The sequence below is a fragment of the Esox lucius genome, chromosome 2 (genome assembly GCF_011004845.1).
Source record: "Esox lucius isolate fEsoLuc1 chromosome 2, fEsoLuc1.pri, whole genome shotgun sequence".
Taxonomy (NCBI): domain Eukaryota; kingdom Metazoa; phylum Chordata; class Actinopteri; order Esociformes; family Esocidae; genus Esox; species Esox lucius.
This window is the reverse complement of record NC_047570.1, coordinates 23,662,391-23,679,122: the sequence shown is the minus strand read 5'-3', so window position 1 is coordinate 23,679,122 and position 16,732 is coordinate 23,662,391. Positions and strand designations below refer to the sequence as shown.

Here is a 16,732-nt window from a genome sequence, read left to right as displayed (position 1 = left end):
CCTGCAACCAGGATTTGAAAGAAGGGAACTTTGCACCTCATCCTGTGACATGTTTATGTGGAAGACGGACTGTTGGAAAAAGAATTGTGATTGTCATTTATAATATACAGCATTTTTATCATAATCCTTTCTCAAATACACACTCAAATACATGATCAGTTAATCAATATCTTCTGCCAGGATATATGGGGGCAGGCGTGTTAATACGTGGCTAGAAGAAAGCCTGCATATTCAAGACTGGAGTTCTACATAATCATGGTCCTCCACAATATGTAACATCGGGTTTTGGAGGCATATCAATATACAGATTGTGTCTCTGAATGTAAGGACTTTATGTCCAAGGCCTGCAGTAGCGTCCAAAGTTAAGAGGTTTTCTGAAGTATTTATGCTATTGGTACAACCTGAATTATTGGTGCAGTGCTTGGTGTTTGCTTAAAGGACTTTGTTTTGATAAAAAATAATTGTACTAATGTCTAACATGATCCATGACTAGCCATTCGGAACCAGTTGTGTGTTTGTTTTCTTTTATGTTGTTGCTGTCAACTCCAATACCACAAGAGGGACTAGATGTTCATCCTATCTAGGCTGTGGTATGCCCAGTAATAAAGTGGGCTTATCTATTTCTTTTCAGAAATTAATCAGATTCCACAGGTAAATATTTTCCTACATTGTATTAGCATTTCGAAACATCATAAACTGGGTGGTTCGAATCCTGAGAGCTGATTGGCTGTTAGTCGTGGTATATTAAACCGTATACCACAGTTTAAGACATACCAGTCCTTTTTACTGCTCTAATTGCATTGGTAAACAGTTTTTAATCACAAAGCATCTCTGGGGTTTGTGCAAATTTTTGAAGACACATCTCAAATATGACCACCCTTCCCATCACAGGTAAATGACCAGTTATTGAGCAAGAGTTAGAAAATAGCAGAGCACTGTCTTTGAACGGGTTGACAGGGGGTGTGAGGTGTGGGAGCCTCTCTCTTCCTCTGTACCAGATCCAGGGGCTTGGATCTGTGTCCTTGCAGCGACTCTCCACTAGCTCCGAGTGATTCCAGACTCGTGTGAAACTGAGAGCTGTCCAATGGGAATCTCTCAGCTTTTTGTTAGAATAATTCTCCTCAAATATTTTTCCTCCTCGGGCACTGAGGGAGTTATTTTTTTTCTCTTTCTCATTTGCACAACCGGATTGTGCATGAAAAGTCTTGAACCGCACCGTATTGAATTCTGACTTGCTGAACTCTCCACCTTGTATGCCCCCAATTAAAACCAGGAGGCAATGTACAGTTTGTACTCTGTGTGTCCTAGCTGGATGCATAAACATGCCCTACTCTTCTTCTGCATTGATTGGTCAGAAGTGCAACAAGACACTGGTCTTTTACACTTTCTCTCCTCTCACTTATCCATCAAGAGGTATTATACATTTAACCCACTTCTTCACATGATGACCTCCGGATGGGTCCAGTGTTCCCTCAGAGAACATTGGCTCTGCGACATGTTTGTGATGGCCCTGGGGCCCAGCATCCCTCACCGGTGACCAGGTCTCATGTAGCCTAGAAAAACGCCTGCACAACAGGCAAAATCATGCACTTCTATTTCTCTTCTATTGTTATAGGACAAGGAAGACGTGCCATGCCTTTATTAGTGCTTTTTTTATCTGTTGATCATGGACTTTCAGAAACCATCATCGTGCCCGGAGTAGAGTGCTCTCTGTTAGGCTCATAGGATTTACCCCAGATCAAAATCCTATCAGAATACACCGTATATTGTCTATGAAACCCATAATATACAGCAGTTCTGGGTTAGGAAATCTTGTTCTTGCCACAAGTCCTGCAGGATTTTGTCCCAACTAAAACCCAAACCAGGCCAACTGACCTAATGGATTAGTTCAGTAATTGCCTAAATTCAGCACGTGTTCTTGCAGGCTGGTTAAATCAGAAACACCATGACCAGGGTTGGCAAACTTTGTAGTACTGTGAGGGCCATCACAAGGCAGGAAATCCCCCTTTATTTTTAGTAGGGTGTTGAAATCTGTCTCTGTATATGGTAGTCTTCTACAGGAACAGCTGGTTAAAAATGTCTGCCCTCTTAGTAGTTATTACAGATGTGCATGTAGATACATGCAAATATCAGATATCCACACGTCTTCTCAAATATTTCCTATTGTTGAAGTGTTTCGTCAGTGTTGTTTAAAAGATCAAAGTGAAATTATGAACATAATCATTTCATAATAAATTAAGACTCCTCAACATGCATAGGCTACTACATAAATAGTCCACTATAGCAATTTTTTTTTATTTGTTGCTTTGTTGTCTGTTGTTTCAACTTCTCCCCCCCCATCTTTTTTTCCTCAAGACATTATGAAGAAAAAAGCACCAGGCTTTTAAAAATACCTTTGGTGTTCATGTGTGTTTTGGAATATTACAAAGTCCTGTAATGAGAAGGAAAACAACAAAAAAGTTGATTTGCCTCAAAGGGAGATTGTGGCTCGTCTTTTCTTGCAAAAGAAGCCTGTAGGACCACTTTCTCTTTGTGCGCTGTAGCACTCCTTGGGACTCCAGCGACGGGGGAATTGGGTATGCTGAGCTACGCTTGTGGCGAGGTGCCAGCCAGCCTCTCTCCCTGCCTGGGATAACAGCAAGTGGGGAGGAGATGAGGCAGGAGGGAGGACACGTTTCAATTAGCAACAAACCCCCCCCCCCCCCCCCCCCCACATGGAGAAGACCAGCCAGGCCACTTCACATTCTCTTAACCTCTCCGATCTCTTTAAACCTTACCTGCCCACACGCTCAGGCAGCCTAGCCTCTTTTTATTTCAGAAAGGTCAGTGTCTAGGAATTCACTGGGGAAGGAAGCGGAGGGTAGTGTAAAAGAGAGGGGCCCTTTGTGAGGTGATTCTAAGTATGCCAGCTCTGCCCGCATGTTTCCATTAGATTGTCATGTTGGCTAATTAGAGAGCGGCAGCATGATTCACCTTGTTAATTAGCAGGACTTGAACACCACGTGCCTAGGGGCTAGTGTGAAAGAGGAGCCCGGTCTCCGAGCCCTACAGTCTGCTCTCCCCTCCACTGCCTGCCTCTCCCCTCTCCCAGCTTTCCTGTGAAGATTCTCTCTCTTCTCATCTACCTTCCAGTTTTTTGATTTGGAAATGAATAAATCATTGAGATCTTCCTCGTGTTCTCGGAGTGTGAATATCTAAGTTCACGTCTTTTTCTAGATGCAAATTATATGTGATCAATAGGAAGGTGACGAACACAGAATCCAACACGTTATAAACGGGGGTAAAGAAAGCGAAGGACTGAAAAGACCAAGCACGGTCACATGTAAAGGGAGACAAAGCGAAGGAAGAACATTTAAAGTGTAAGATTTTCCATTAGATAAGCATTATTTTTAATGATCCCCACTTTCCTTGTGCTTCCAATATAATGCTGCTGCTTGAATATGCTTATCAGTGATTTCTGGGTTCCTCTTTTTTTTTAATTCTTCAAATGTTATTTTACAGAATGATAATACTAGCTCGGTGGAGGGGTTGGGGTGTGCTTTTACATCACTAATTCTATGCTCACAGTCTTTATACACTCTTTAATTCCTGCTAATAAGTTGATTTTGTTGTCTTGATGGTGGCACTCGCATAATGACCTTAGGTCTGGGGAGGGTTCATAGTGATCTTAGGTCTGGGGAGGGTTCATAGTGACCTTAGGTCTGGGGAGGATTCATAGTGACCTCAGGTCTGGGGAGGGTTCATAGTGACCTTAGGTCTGGGGAGGATTCATGATAACCTCCGGTCTGGGAGGATTCATGATAACCTTAGGTCTGGGGAGGGTTCATAGTGACCTTAGGTCTGGGGAGGGTTCATAGTGACCTTAGGTCTGGGGAGGATTCATGATAACTTCAGATCTGGGGAGGATTCATGATAACCTCAGGTCTGGGGAGGGTTCATAGTGATCTTAGGTCTGGGGAGGGTTCATAGTGACCTCAGGTCTGGGGAGGGTTCATAGTGATCTTAGGTCTGGGGAGGGTTCATGATAACCTCAGGTCTGGGGAGGGTTCATAGTGACCTTAGGTCTGGGGAGGGTTCATAGTGATCTTAGGTCTGGGGAGGGTTCATAGTGATCTTAGGTCTGGGGAGGGTTCATAGTGATCTTAGGTCTGGGGAGGGTTCATAGTGACCTTAGGTCTGGGGAGGGTTCATAGTGACCTTTGGTTTGGAGAGGGTTCATAATGACTTTTGGTTTGGGGAGGGTTCATAGTGATCTTAGGTCTGGGTAGGATTCATGATGACCTCAGCTCTGGGGAGGGTTCATAGTGATCTTAGGTCTGGGGAGGGTTCATAGTGATCTTAGGTCAGGGGAGGGTTCATAGTGATCTTAGGTCTGGGGAGGGTTCATAGTGATCTTAGGTCAGGGGAGGGTTCATAGTGATCTTAGGTCTGGGGAGGGTTCATAGTGATCTTAGGTCAGGGGAGGGTTCATAGTGATCTTAGGTCTGGGGAGGGTTCATAGTGACCTTAGGTCAGGGGAGGGTTCATAGTGATCTTAGGTCTGGGGAGGGTTCATAGTGACCTTAGGTCAGGGGAAGGCTCGGAGCACAAGAAGGCATTTCCATAGGTAACACATGTTTTCTCTGTCTTATTGTGAAACAAAAATTTACTTTACAAAAAATGGACAGAAATTTGCTATTAAATTTGCTTTTTTTAAATTACATTTACATTTTTGCTAAGCATGTGTATGTAAAATATTTTAGCATTGTATTAAATTCACTCAAACCAACTTTGTGGAAACATCACATTCTACAGGCCTTCATTTAGTTCTTTTTTGCAAATCCAGTTATACTGTATTACCACAGCCATAGCTTTTTTAAACCCACATAATAGGTCAGGCCTGAAACATGGGGTGACATAGCAGATCGGCCCAGTCACATTGGATGTCTACTAAGTTGAGATGAGGTTGGAGATATGATAGGCGAGTCTGCTTTAGATACGATAGGTGAGTCTTAATGACCAGGCAATTTACATAAGAAAAGGCCTTACAGCTTACAGATGTTCATAAAAGAGACAGCCTGACTCTTATTACCAAAACAGTGTACTGTCAGGGTGTCTGGGAATAAATGAAGTTCCTGGATTTGGGCACAGTCACTTTCTAAATAATTGGCACCCATGATAAAGATGTGCAAACAAGACAATTAAAATTGTGTTCTGTTTGAAAAACGGTTTTGAAAATGATATTTGTCTTAGAGAAAGAAAGTCTTATTCAATTTTTCTTTTTTTTTTCAATACTCCAGTACCTCCCTTTGCAAGGATAGTGTTGTTTTCTGGAATATTTTATGAGATTGAAGGCAACATGGCTGGGCCAATAGACAGTTCCTCCATACTGAACCCTTCCTGATGTTTATGGACTGCCCCCTTTCATTCTAACCTTCAAACCATAGGTTTGCAGTGGGTTCCAGGCTTTTTGATTTTGTGTTGAATTAACATTTTCTTTATGAACATGTGCTTGGGGTAATTGTCTTGATGGATTGTCCACTGGCGGACAAGTGTTAGCCCTCTGGCCAAGGCAACCAGGTTTTGGCTAAAGTTTCTTAGAATTTGGCCAAGTCAGTGATGACGTTAACCTTGATGAGGTTATCAGGACCAGCAGAAGCAAAATATCCTCATAACATCAAAGATACTCTGGTTTATTTTACAGTAGATCCTCTGCTTTATTTTACAGTAGATCTTCAACAACAAATCCACCTCTGGATTATTTACGTCATCTTATAAATCAGCTCAGTTTCATTATCCATCCCAAGAGAGGGTTATAATGTATTGAAAAATGGGATGTAGATTTTGACACCTATGTTTTTGAGGAATAATAAGTATAACTTTTTCTTTAAGCAATTTGAGGACAGAAAATACACATTTTTGCTCATGTTTTTAAAATACAATTCAAGCTCATGTTTATCAGGGACGCTAATTATTCTGTGACTGTGTAAGTGTATAGTTAATGAACAGAAGCACACACCCCCTGTTCAGTCTAGAGTATATACTCTAGGATATTATATGAATATCTTACAGTATGTACTTATGGCTTTGCAGTTCCCCTGCTTTGCCTCCTTGGCCCTGGGTGGGACCAGGTCTGGGCTGAGGCCCCCTGCACTGTCATCATCCTGGGCCCTCATTCTCCACAGTCTTCTGTGACGTCAGCCCGGCCTGTTGCCCTGCCTCCTCTCTGTTCCGCTCCACCAAGGACATCTGTCTGGAAGCGTCTGGGGGGGGGGGCCACAAGGCGCACAGTTAGCCCCTGGGCCAGGGCGGAGAAGCCTTTGTTACAAAGCACACAGATAGAAAACATCAGGTTGACCGTTGTAGTTTCTCCGACTGACTGCTCCGTGTATCTGTGTTAATCTGAGTGCTGTCTGTCTGGGGAAGGCTGTGTCTCTAGCTGCCTGCCTTTCCCTGTTTCAGACATTTTTGCATCATGTAGAGGACATGGACTTGGTGTTCTTTCCTTGTGAGTAGAAAAAGAACTGTGCATTGTATTTTTTTTATCTGGGTTTGACACTTGAAGGCTGATTTTTTATTTTTTTTGTGGAACATTTATGGCATAGCTCTGACAGATTATTATTTATTTATTTTTTACGGCTGTAAATAATTCAGAAAAGGGAAGAATGAAGTACATAAGCATTGGAATGCTTCAGCCACCAGTGGGGCCAGAATATAAAAGGCACACGTTTCTACTTCTTATATCAGATATTGACTTTTTCTTCACTCAGCCCATTTACTGACTTATTTCATCCAGGTGTTTTATGTTGATAGTATTAACATTGCGTTGAACTTTTGCTGCTTGACTCTTAGACTGCTGTTTGTGTATTCAGACCAGAACCTCTAGCTATTTTCAGTGTACCCTGACTACTGGACAAATGCATTGATTGGAGATTCTATTGGGGAATTTTTGCAATCTTCTTTTTGCAATGTTCTACTTCTCCTGACCTTTGTAAATAATTTGAGTTTACAAGTCTCATTCCCTGTTTCCAAAGGGCATGTGGGCAGGCTGCCGGAACTGGTATTTAAGAGACTGGGGGAACCAAATACTTAAGCCCAGACATTGATCAAACCTGGCAAATATGCTGTATGTATGTTGGGTCATGTTTCTTTTTCATTTGGTTCCCAGCTGCAATATTTAGTGATGTACAGTAGTTGAGGCGGCCCATTCATAGGTTGGTCCTACGGTCAAGCCAAGCCTAGAAACCGTACCAGAGTTGACCTGGTAAAGCATGGTGCCCTATACCGTACAGGTGGAATATAATGTACTTTAATGGGTATATGGCACTGATAATGTGATCATTTATATCTATCTATGGTGCAGAATCATAGTGTCCTGGTCAAAAGTAGGGCATTCTACTGTATAGGAAGTACTTTGTCATTTAATTTGCAGATCAGGTCTGCAGTTATCTGAGCTATAGATGCACTGTGGCACCAAGCCCCAGATCAGATTGGAATCAGTCTTTTCTTCCAGCATCAGCATGGTCTCAGTCTCCAATGATGGGAAATGTAGGCTGGAGGAGGGTTGGGGTTGGGGTTGGGGGGGGGGTTGCAGATGGTGAAATGAGGTCTGCATTTATCATCCAGTCATAAATCTGAAACGCAAGGCAGGCAGAATGCTGCAGGCTGTGAGAGCCCATTCCTGGTGCCAACTGCCAGGCAGGGTGAAGATTCATCCCGGCATCCTGGTGCCATCAGTAAGATAGCAGGACCCAGACCCCAGACACACACACACACACACACTCATAGACCCCGGCAGACTCAGACACACTCTCCCCCCGCCACAGAGGAATGAAGACCCGTTGAGGTCAAGCCTTGAGAGCTTTCCGTTTGTGACCAAACTTAACAGGGTTAACATCGACGACAGAGATGCATCTGATATCTGCACACAGGTCATATAATGGAAGGAGTTATCCTCAGTAGATGACTAGTTCGTACTGCTGCCTCCTTTCTTTCTACTTGGTGTCTGTATTTGCATAGTGCTGCCTTATTTCACACCTGAACTTAGCCTGGAATCACTTTCTCGACATGTCATAGTGTCAGGTGTTTATGGATATTTGTGGAACTGCTGTTCTTCCCCCGTACCCTGTGCTCCTTATGACAAACAGCCATGTGCAACCGCTTCAAGTGTACAGTAACGATCAGCAGTGATTTGGAGAATTTCTCTCCCATTTTACTAAATGTTTTCCCTCCTAGTTTATCCCAGTTTATGTTGTCAGTGTGTTGAGGATTTTTTTTTACGGTTTTGCCATGCTGAATGTGAAGTGGCAACACCCTAAAGGGCATCATGTGCCCATGGCATACAGCACATTTTAGATCGGTTTTATAAAGCAAAACAACCTTTAACAGAGCACTATCTGAAAGCAACATGAAGCTTCCCGTGATCAGACGACACACAGTCACGTACATACACAAACACACACAGACACACACACACCTGCGCACACAAACTCTTAGATAACATAAAAGAACATGGAAGACATGAAAGCACATTGATTGTCCCTGTTCACTCCCCCCCCACTGGGTAGGCAGGGATTTAGGCAGGCGTTCTTCCCTCGGTGCTGTGGCTGGGGTTGATAGGAGAGGCACGTGGGTGTGGTGGTGAGGAGTTGACGCCCTCTGTACTGCCATGGCCCCAGGCTCTCACACGTCCTCCCCGCCTCATGCAGCAGAAAGGCCAGCTCCCAGCAACGCTCCCCTCCCTCCCCTCAGCCCTCCTCCCTCTCAGCCCCCAGGCCAGACATGACATTACCTCAGGCAGAGCCTCGCCACTGCTTCCCCTTTACACATCACAAACAGAAAAATCACAAAGAGGCATGTGACCATGCAGAACCGCTCAGGCTGGCTGACACGAACACTGCTAATGCCTGACAACGTGGTGCCATTTTGTCTCTCTCGGGTTTGGGGAAGGAGATGGGAGCGCTCACTGGAGGGATGGACATTAAAATGCAATTTCTCTGCAAAAGACCTGCACTGTGCACACAGACATGCTTGCGCTACCGTTGAAGTCCCATGTGTTTATCCATTTATGACATGTGAAAGGTTGGCCTGCTTTGGCTGAAGGGACACAAATCAAATTTCTTGCCAAAATGATAATTTCCACCCGCTAGAGGGTTGGTCAAGTACAGTAGGTACGATATTGGTACTTTTGTGGTAGAGGAATTATAGGCCATTAGATGTAAACAACAGATAGAGTACGATAAGTAGGTTTGTACATGTGTCCATTGTCTCTGCATTGTTATTCACACTACCGTTTGAATGTTTGGGGTCACTTAGAAATGTGCTTGTTTTCGAAAGAAACACAAACTTTTTGTCCATTAAAATAACCTCAATTCGATCAGAAATACATTTTAGACATTGTAAGTGTTTTAAATTACTTTGGTAGCTGGAAACGGCAGATTTTTTATGGAATATCTACACAAAAACCAAGCCATATCTCAGACTGGCCAATAAAAAGAAAAGGTTAAGATGGGCAAAAGAACACAGACACTGGACAGAGGATGATTGGCAAAAAGTTTAATGGACAGGCAAATCTAAGTTTGAGGTGTTTGGATCACAAAGAAGAACATTAATGAGACTCATAATTTCTAACATCATCAATGACTGTATTTCCTATTCATTTTGCTGTATTTCCTATTCAAACCAGTTTCATATGTTTTTCATGGATAACAAGGATATTTGTAAGTGGCGCCAACCCTTTGAACGGAGGTGTATACGGCCCCTGGAAACATTTTAGACCACTTTCGACTTCCAAAAAGGTCGAAAAAGGTAGGTTTTGAGTGAGGAACTGAAGGGTTCAAATCAAGAGACCACTGCAAATTGAACGCTTCTGTTCCTCACTCAAAACCTTCCTTTTCGACATTTTTGGAAAGGAAAGAAAAAGGTGCTGTGGTCTCTTAATTTTTTTCCTTTGACCACTGTTACTGTAGGCAATGCCACTCTAGTCATGCTACGCTGATGTGTTTCTGTTTTTCCCCTCAGATGCAGCAACAGGAGATGGCACTTGTGAGGCAACGAGATGCCAACTTGACCGCGCTAGCTGCAATTGGACCTCGGAAGAAACGCAAGTTGGACTCGCCAAGCACCACGCCGTCGGGGACTGAGGTAAGGACAAGAGCCCCTTTAATTTAAGTTGTAAATGGCTAGCCTATATCTCTTCAATAAGTATTCATCCCCCACACATTTGGTAACGCCACTTTTTGTGGCATAACAGCTTTAAGTCTTTATGGTAAGTATGTTTATTAACCTGGCCCTGAAGGACATTCACCTTTTTGATCTTGAGCAACCCAATGTCGCTTTGGCCTCCTGCTTGGGATCAATATCCTGCTGGAAGGTGAATTTTCTCCCAAGCTTCAGCTTTTCAGTGAACTGAAGCAGGTTCTCATGAAGCAGGTTCTCATGCAGTATTCTCCATCCATTCTTCATTTATTATTTTACAAAATGTCTGGTCCCTGCTGATGAGATGCATCTCCATAGCATGATGCTGACAGCACCATACTTCACTGAAGAGATGGTGAGTCTTAAGTCATGGGCAACGTTAGGTTTGCACCCTGCTTAGGAATTTGAGTGATGGACAAAATAATATTACATTTTTTGAACCACATATGACCACACCACTTTCTCGCAACACACAGCTGGGTCACTGTCATGTTTTCACATAGTACTTTTTCAGTTACTACTTCTGACTTGCCACTCTCCAATACAGGTCAGTTTTATGCAAAGCTCTTAATATGATTGATTATTTCTCCACTGCCAGCCACTGAACTCTGGAGCTCTTTCAAAGTGATTGTTTGCCTCTCTATGGCTTATACATTAACCTATATCTATATTAACAGGACCAAAGCTTGTCTACTTTTTTCCCTTAGTACTAAGTATGTTGTTAATTATAATGAATAATGTATTGTATTATAAAAGAATGCTCTCATGTAAAAATATTGTTAATGAACAGCCAGGGTATCACATTTCTCTGTTACGGAGTTATTCATTAAGTCGTACTCACAGTTGTTCTGTAACCAAAGACATTTTACATTCTCAGAGAAATAAATTAACTATTCAAACTCCCCACAATATTCTCTAAGTAATGCTGTAATTCTGTGAGTATGCTGAACTCTAAAAAAGGCTCTGAATTACTGAATGCCAATTGGTCATTTTAATAACCTGCTTATTGGGTTGTATCTTCACATCATCCGCTTAGATGCAATCTGCTGAAGGAAGAGCATGGAATGTCCCCAGTATAAAAAGGCATAAATAACAAAATAAAAGCATTACTTCTGGTCCTTGAGTTGAGGGCCAACCTCTTTCACTATGTTTTACCCTGGTTGGTGAGCAAGCCCTAGACCCTCTGCTCGCTGCCGAGTGAACAGAGCTCCACAGTCCGGTTTTTATATCTAACAGTCACAAAACAGAAACATGAATCTCCATTTATTCCAGAGCTGTTTTTAATGTCCAGTCAAGGTTTCATTAGGGGGCTATAATGAAGTTGAGTTATCCTCCCCTCCCCTGTCCCCCTTCTAAACGTTTGCAAGGAGAAGAGAAGGAGAGGGAGGGAGGGAGAAATCTTAACTTATTTTCACTTCATTTTCACCTCCTCACGTTTCTTCATTTCACATGGGCTGGAAGCGCCGCCGGCGTTCTCCTTCCCTTCTCCAGAGCAAAGTGAATGTGACTTTTCTAAGGGGGTCACAGGATGCCTGCAGGCCCTGTGGGTGTAACTGGACTGTTGCCCGCTCTCAGCTTCACTGAGGGGCTTGTCATAGATTTCATCTCCACAGAAATGAGCCGCAGGCCCTGGCCAGGAGCAGGCAGCCATACAGGCAGCAGAGGCAGGCAGCATTATGAAGGCGGGCCCACGCTGCCTGCTTAGCTGGCTGAAATTTTCCCTCTGACATCTTGCTTCCCGTATTAATCCCAGATAGACAAAGGCAGCCCTTTAGTGCTGCGCCAGAACTCAAATCAGGAGCTGGAGGATAATGAGGGTTTTGAGATCCTGCTCTCTGTTACCTTCCCCCTTCTGCTTTAGCCCTTCCGCCACCCTTCAGCCTTGTTCCCACCGTGACACAATTCAGGTGACACAATTTCAGTACATGTTTTTTTTTTTCTCATTCGTTTTTTCGTTTGATGATGGCTTGGCCAGAGTTCTGCTGCACTGGAGCCTGGCTGCCTGGACACTAGACTGCCGAAGGGTCTGAAATTGATAGCCAGTCAAGACTGGAGTGTCTGTCTCCAGCCTGATCTGCTCTGCAGGAGGGAACAAAGGGGCCTCACAGGGCTCCGCAGGGCGGATTAGTTACAGGGAGCCAATGGCAAGAGCTCTTCACAGGGGCAGAGAGACGAGGCCCCGCTGTGGCCCTGACTGTGGGTCACAGCACAAACAGGGGCCACACTAACGCCTTCGATTCCCCCAACAAACGCTGCTCTGAGCGGCGCACACGAGCATTTGAAGTGCTCTGCAAACCCAGCTGGAGGGCTGGTGGAGGATGAAGGAGGAGTAGAGAAAGGATGTTGTGGACCGAAGAAGCAAAAGGGCAGGTGCAGGTGAATCGGTGCGAGGACAATTTTCAATAGATTCTCTTTACTTTCACACCACCTTCTCAAACATTAGCGTGTTAGCCCTCGAATGGCTAGCCTCCTGGTGCTATGGCTATGCTATCGCACAATCATAGCTAATGGGTTAGCCATGAATAATAGCCTGAGAGCCACAGTACCAAGACACTGAAGTATTTCTATTTCATGATTATCACCATTGCGGTGTTATTGGGTCTCTGAATGGAACAGTGTACTCAGTCAGTGTTTCCTAATCGTGGTCCTGCTGTCCTAAAAGGATGCCCCCATGAAAACAGTTTTATTTAGATGTACAAGACTTGTTGCAAGATATGCTTCTGAAATAAATAAAGTTATATTGTAAACGGGTGGAAATGTCAATTGTTGCACACTACCTTCCAGAGGTAACGTATGGGACACTTTCCTGACGGATACTCCCTGTGGTGATGGCGGTCTATAGACAGTGTCTTGCTCAATGTGTGTTGGTGTGGAATGAGGATAGCCCATTCCTAACTTTTATAGTGTGAAAACGGTTTTAAGTCTTCTCAAGTACCCCTGTAGATAGACCATGTAGCCCCAGGGGTCATACTATTCCTTTCTGGAAACCACTGTCTCGGTACTGTCCATGTTGTGGTTTTATCCCTTTGGAAAATTAAGAATGAAGGTTTAATGTTCATGGAAAAAGAAGAACGAAGGTTTAATGTTGGGGGGGGGCGGGGGGGGGCTGGAAATGAAGGCTTTAGTGTTGTTGGGGGATAAGAATGAAGGCTTTAGTGTTGTTGGTGAAAGAAAATTGAAGGTTTACTTTTGTTAGAAAGAAAAGATTAACGGTTTAGTGTTGTTAGGGATAGAATAATGAAGGGTTTAGTGTTGTTGGGGAAAGTAGAATGAAGGGTTTAGTGTTGTTGGGGAAAGAAGAATGAAGGGTTTAGTGTTGTTAGGGAAATAAGAATGAAGGGTTTAGTGTTGTTAGGGAAATAAGAATGAAGGGTTTATTGTTAGGGTTAGAATAATGACGGGTTTAGTATTGTTGGGGAAAGAAGAATGAAGGGTTTAGTGCTGTTAAGGATAGAATAATGAATGGTTTAGTGTTGTTAGGGATAGAATAATGAATGATTTAGTATTGTGGGGACGAATGTAAAATGAAAAATCAAGGTAAGCTTTATCTTTTTAATGTAAAGATCCCAGTGGTTGATCCTGTTGAGCGGCTTCACGGTGGGTGAGAACAGAAAAAAACAAAAAAAATGTTTCAATACAAAAAAATCTAAAAGATTCCAGTGCTCATGTGCTGTGATGGGACATACTGTAGTGTAAAACATGCTCAGAGCGCTGAAACATCCTTGACACATTAACAAGCTCACAGTTATCATCCAGGCACTTGGGCCATTTATCACATCAAAGGAACAACATTGTTTGTTGACGTACAACAACAATAGCAGCTAAAGTGCCCTGAATTGTACAGTACTCTATAACCACGCTGCCGTCCTCCTATCTGTCTCTTCCAGGCAGTGCTGGGTGGAAAAGGTAGGGCATGAAGAGATATAATAGCAAGCAGACTATTTTTTCCATTTGAATTCATTTCACCTTCTCACTTTGAGGGTGTAGATCAGAAAAATGGAGTGAGGCAATAGAGTGAGAGGCATGGAGAGAGAGGGGAAAAGCACAAGGAAAACTGATGCCCTTTCCTCCAGCTAAATTAACAGGAATCACGTGGAAAACAATCTGAGCCTCCAATGAAAGGGGGAACCATTAAAGTTAGCCCCGAGCTATGGACTGCACCCAATATCACTAAAGCTGCACTCACTACAGATGTGGAGGCTGGCTTACAGGCAAACTATGCTCTGTTCTATAGCTACAATTAAAATCAACCTCTCTGCCAAAAACTAGGAGGGGAGAAGAGGGGGAGAAAGGCAGACATGGAACATCAAAGACAGATTGAAATGTGTAGTCAGTAATAAGAGTGGTCTCCAAGCCCCCAGGTTCTCCACGGTCCCTTGTTAATGAGAAATTTTGACCTCTGGTTTGTAAGTTAAACTTGTAATCTCGGTTAATGAAGTAAATCAATCCCAACTTGGAGTGTGCAGTTTCTCCATCCCCCCCCACACCTCCCATGCCTTCTAATCCCCCACCCACTCTCCTCCCTTCCCTTTTACTCTCTCCTTCCTTCCCAACGCACTGCCCAGGAGTAAACGGCCAGGTCTTCAGCCAGACAAACAGGAAAGCGAGGAGTAGAGGGAAGGAGGAGGACTGGGCAGGCAGGCTATTTGGTTAAGCCACACAGGCCAGCTGCTTGGTGAGAGAGAGGGGACAGCAGAATCTGCCAGTCCCTCCCTGTTTCCCGCCTCTTTTCCATTCTCCTGCCCATTCCATCCAGTGGGATTTCATGTGGGGCACAGTGGAAGAGGCTATAGGCTCGCTCTTCTGTTAACTGTTCTTGCACAGGGGAGTAACTATTCCATTAGAATGTGTGTCCTTCTGATGTTCCAATATGGAGGGTTTTATTAATATTTGATATATTCAGTCAGTGCATTCATTGGGATTGACCCCTTATTGGCTGTCATGTTAATCCTTCAATTGAAACCCACATTTTGGTAATGGCATAATGAGGATCACTCCTGTGGGTTTCCTTAACAGCTACAGTACATTTATAGTCCTTATTATGGGGGACACCAAGAGACTATTTCGGTTGTGTCATTTGTGTAAGATAGTAATGTTAGTTTGACTTGTCTTCAGGCAGTTACATTCATTTTCCGGAGTAGGGACAAAAATGGAAATGTGGAGTTTTCAAGAGGTTTTATAGGCCCTACTTTACTTAGCCAGGTGCCATCTTATTCATTTGTTATTATTAGTGTTTTAGCCCACCCCCATCCTTTCCCCAATTGTATTATTTCTGACTTTGTATATGGCCCTTTATTATTGATCCAAGCCCTTCAGTTTTTTTCCACACTTGTCTTCCAACCAGGAATTCACATGGCTCTATGTGTGCCAATTCAATCTCATGACCTACGTTTGCTTCTCAGCTCCTGTGCCACCTGATGGAGTCGCTAAAGTTTGATGAGACCAGGAAATCTTTTTGTAATGCTGGCCAATTTGCGTCACCCATGGGCATCAGCCGCTTGTTCGCTGTCGCTCCGGTGTAAGCTCTAACCTAGACTATTGTGGTCAGCTCGGTGCCGAAAATGGCTGCCTTATACTGTGATGCCACATGGCAGAAACATTTATGTATTTTTTCTTTATTTACTCCACCAGGTAACCTGGATGAAGTAGCTAGCTTTTGAACTGGTTTGATACTTATTTACATGTTTGTTTGGTGCTCAAATGGTCTTGTATGTAGCAATAGGCTAGTAATCACAGGCTAACTGTTGGCTAAAGCCCTTAAATTTACAGTAGCTACCGTTGTGATCTTTATCACTTTGCCCTCCTAATGAAATCAAATAGGGCAATTTTCTTTCTCTCAGATGTATTTGTATCTTGCTTTTGAATATTTATAAAATACAGGACATTTTCATTCATGAGATGGCCGTAGTTATTCATGGCTGGTTAGGTTTTGTGTAAAACTGTCAACACAGTTTACCATCAGTGGTTGAATTTTCACATTAATGGAAATAGGGCAAAAAGCTTTGATGATCAGAAAAGCGTTAAATAGTTATGCATCATGTTGGTTAAGAGTTTGTGTTGTGTCTGTGTGAGTGTGTACGCATTGGCGTGCGTGTATGCAGCTTGCTTATGGTAGGCACATGCATACTGTAGACGTAACATTAAATATGATTAATTACACTGTGGGTCATTGAATGATGCCATCCTTAGGCCTTATTCAATCAAACATGGTTTCCTGGATATGGCTGAACAACATTACTATCGCACTGATTAATTCACTTGACAAAACAATTTTAAAAGGATGAAATAAAAACCTCCGTAGTGGCTAGTCAAACCCGTAGAAATGTAAAGACTTGGAAAGCTTCTATGCTTGTGAAAGCCATCGTGGTGGTTTAGCCGTGGCTTACCAGGGTACCAGTCATTATGTAAGTGGTTCTGTACATGGCCAGTCTGGCGGCAGGTAGCTGTTGGAGGAGCTGAAAGTGTATGGCCGGGGGCTTCTGCTCTTCTCCCGTCTGGTGGCAGCTTCTGTATGGCCTTTCCTCTTCTAGTCCACACTCAGCTCTGGCCCCCGACC

The 16,732-nt window shown here is 43.4% G+C and overlaps 1 protein-coding gene across 10 annotated transcripts in view; it reads left to right on the top strand.

The window, feature by feature from the left end:
- LOC105025715 (transcription initiation factor TFIID subunit 4) overlaps positions 1-16,732 on the top strand; it is an 84,847-nt gene that overhangs the window by 43,021 nt on the left and 25,094 nt on the right. For all 10 annotated transcript variants that reach the window (XM_029125736.2, XM_029125735.2, XM_029125748.2 and 7 more), the window contains one exon: positions 10,000-10,122. In XM_029125736.2, coding sequence (XP_028981569.1) covers positions 10,000-10,122 — 123 coding nt within the window. The remainder of the gene's footprint in view (positions 1-9,999; positions 10,123-16,732) is intronic.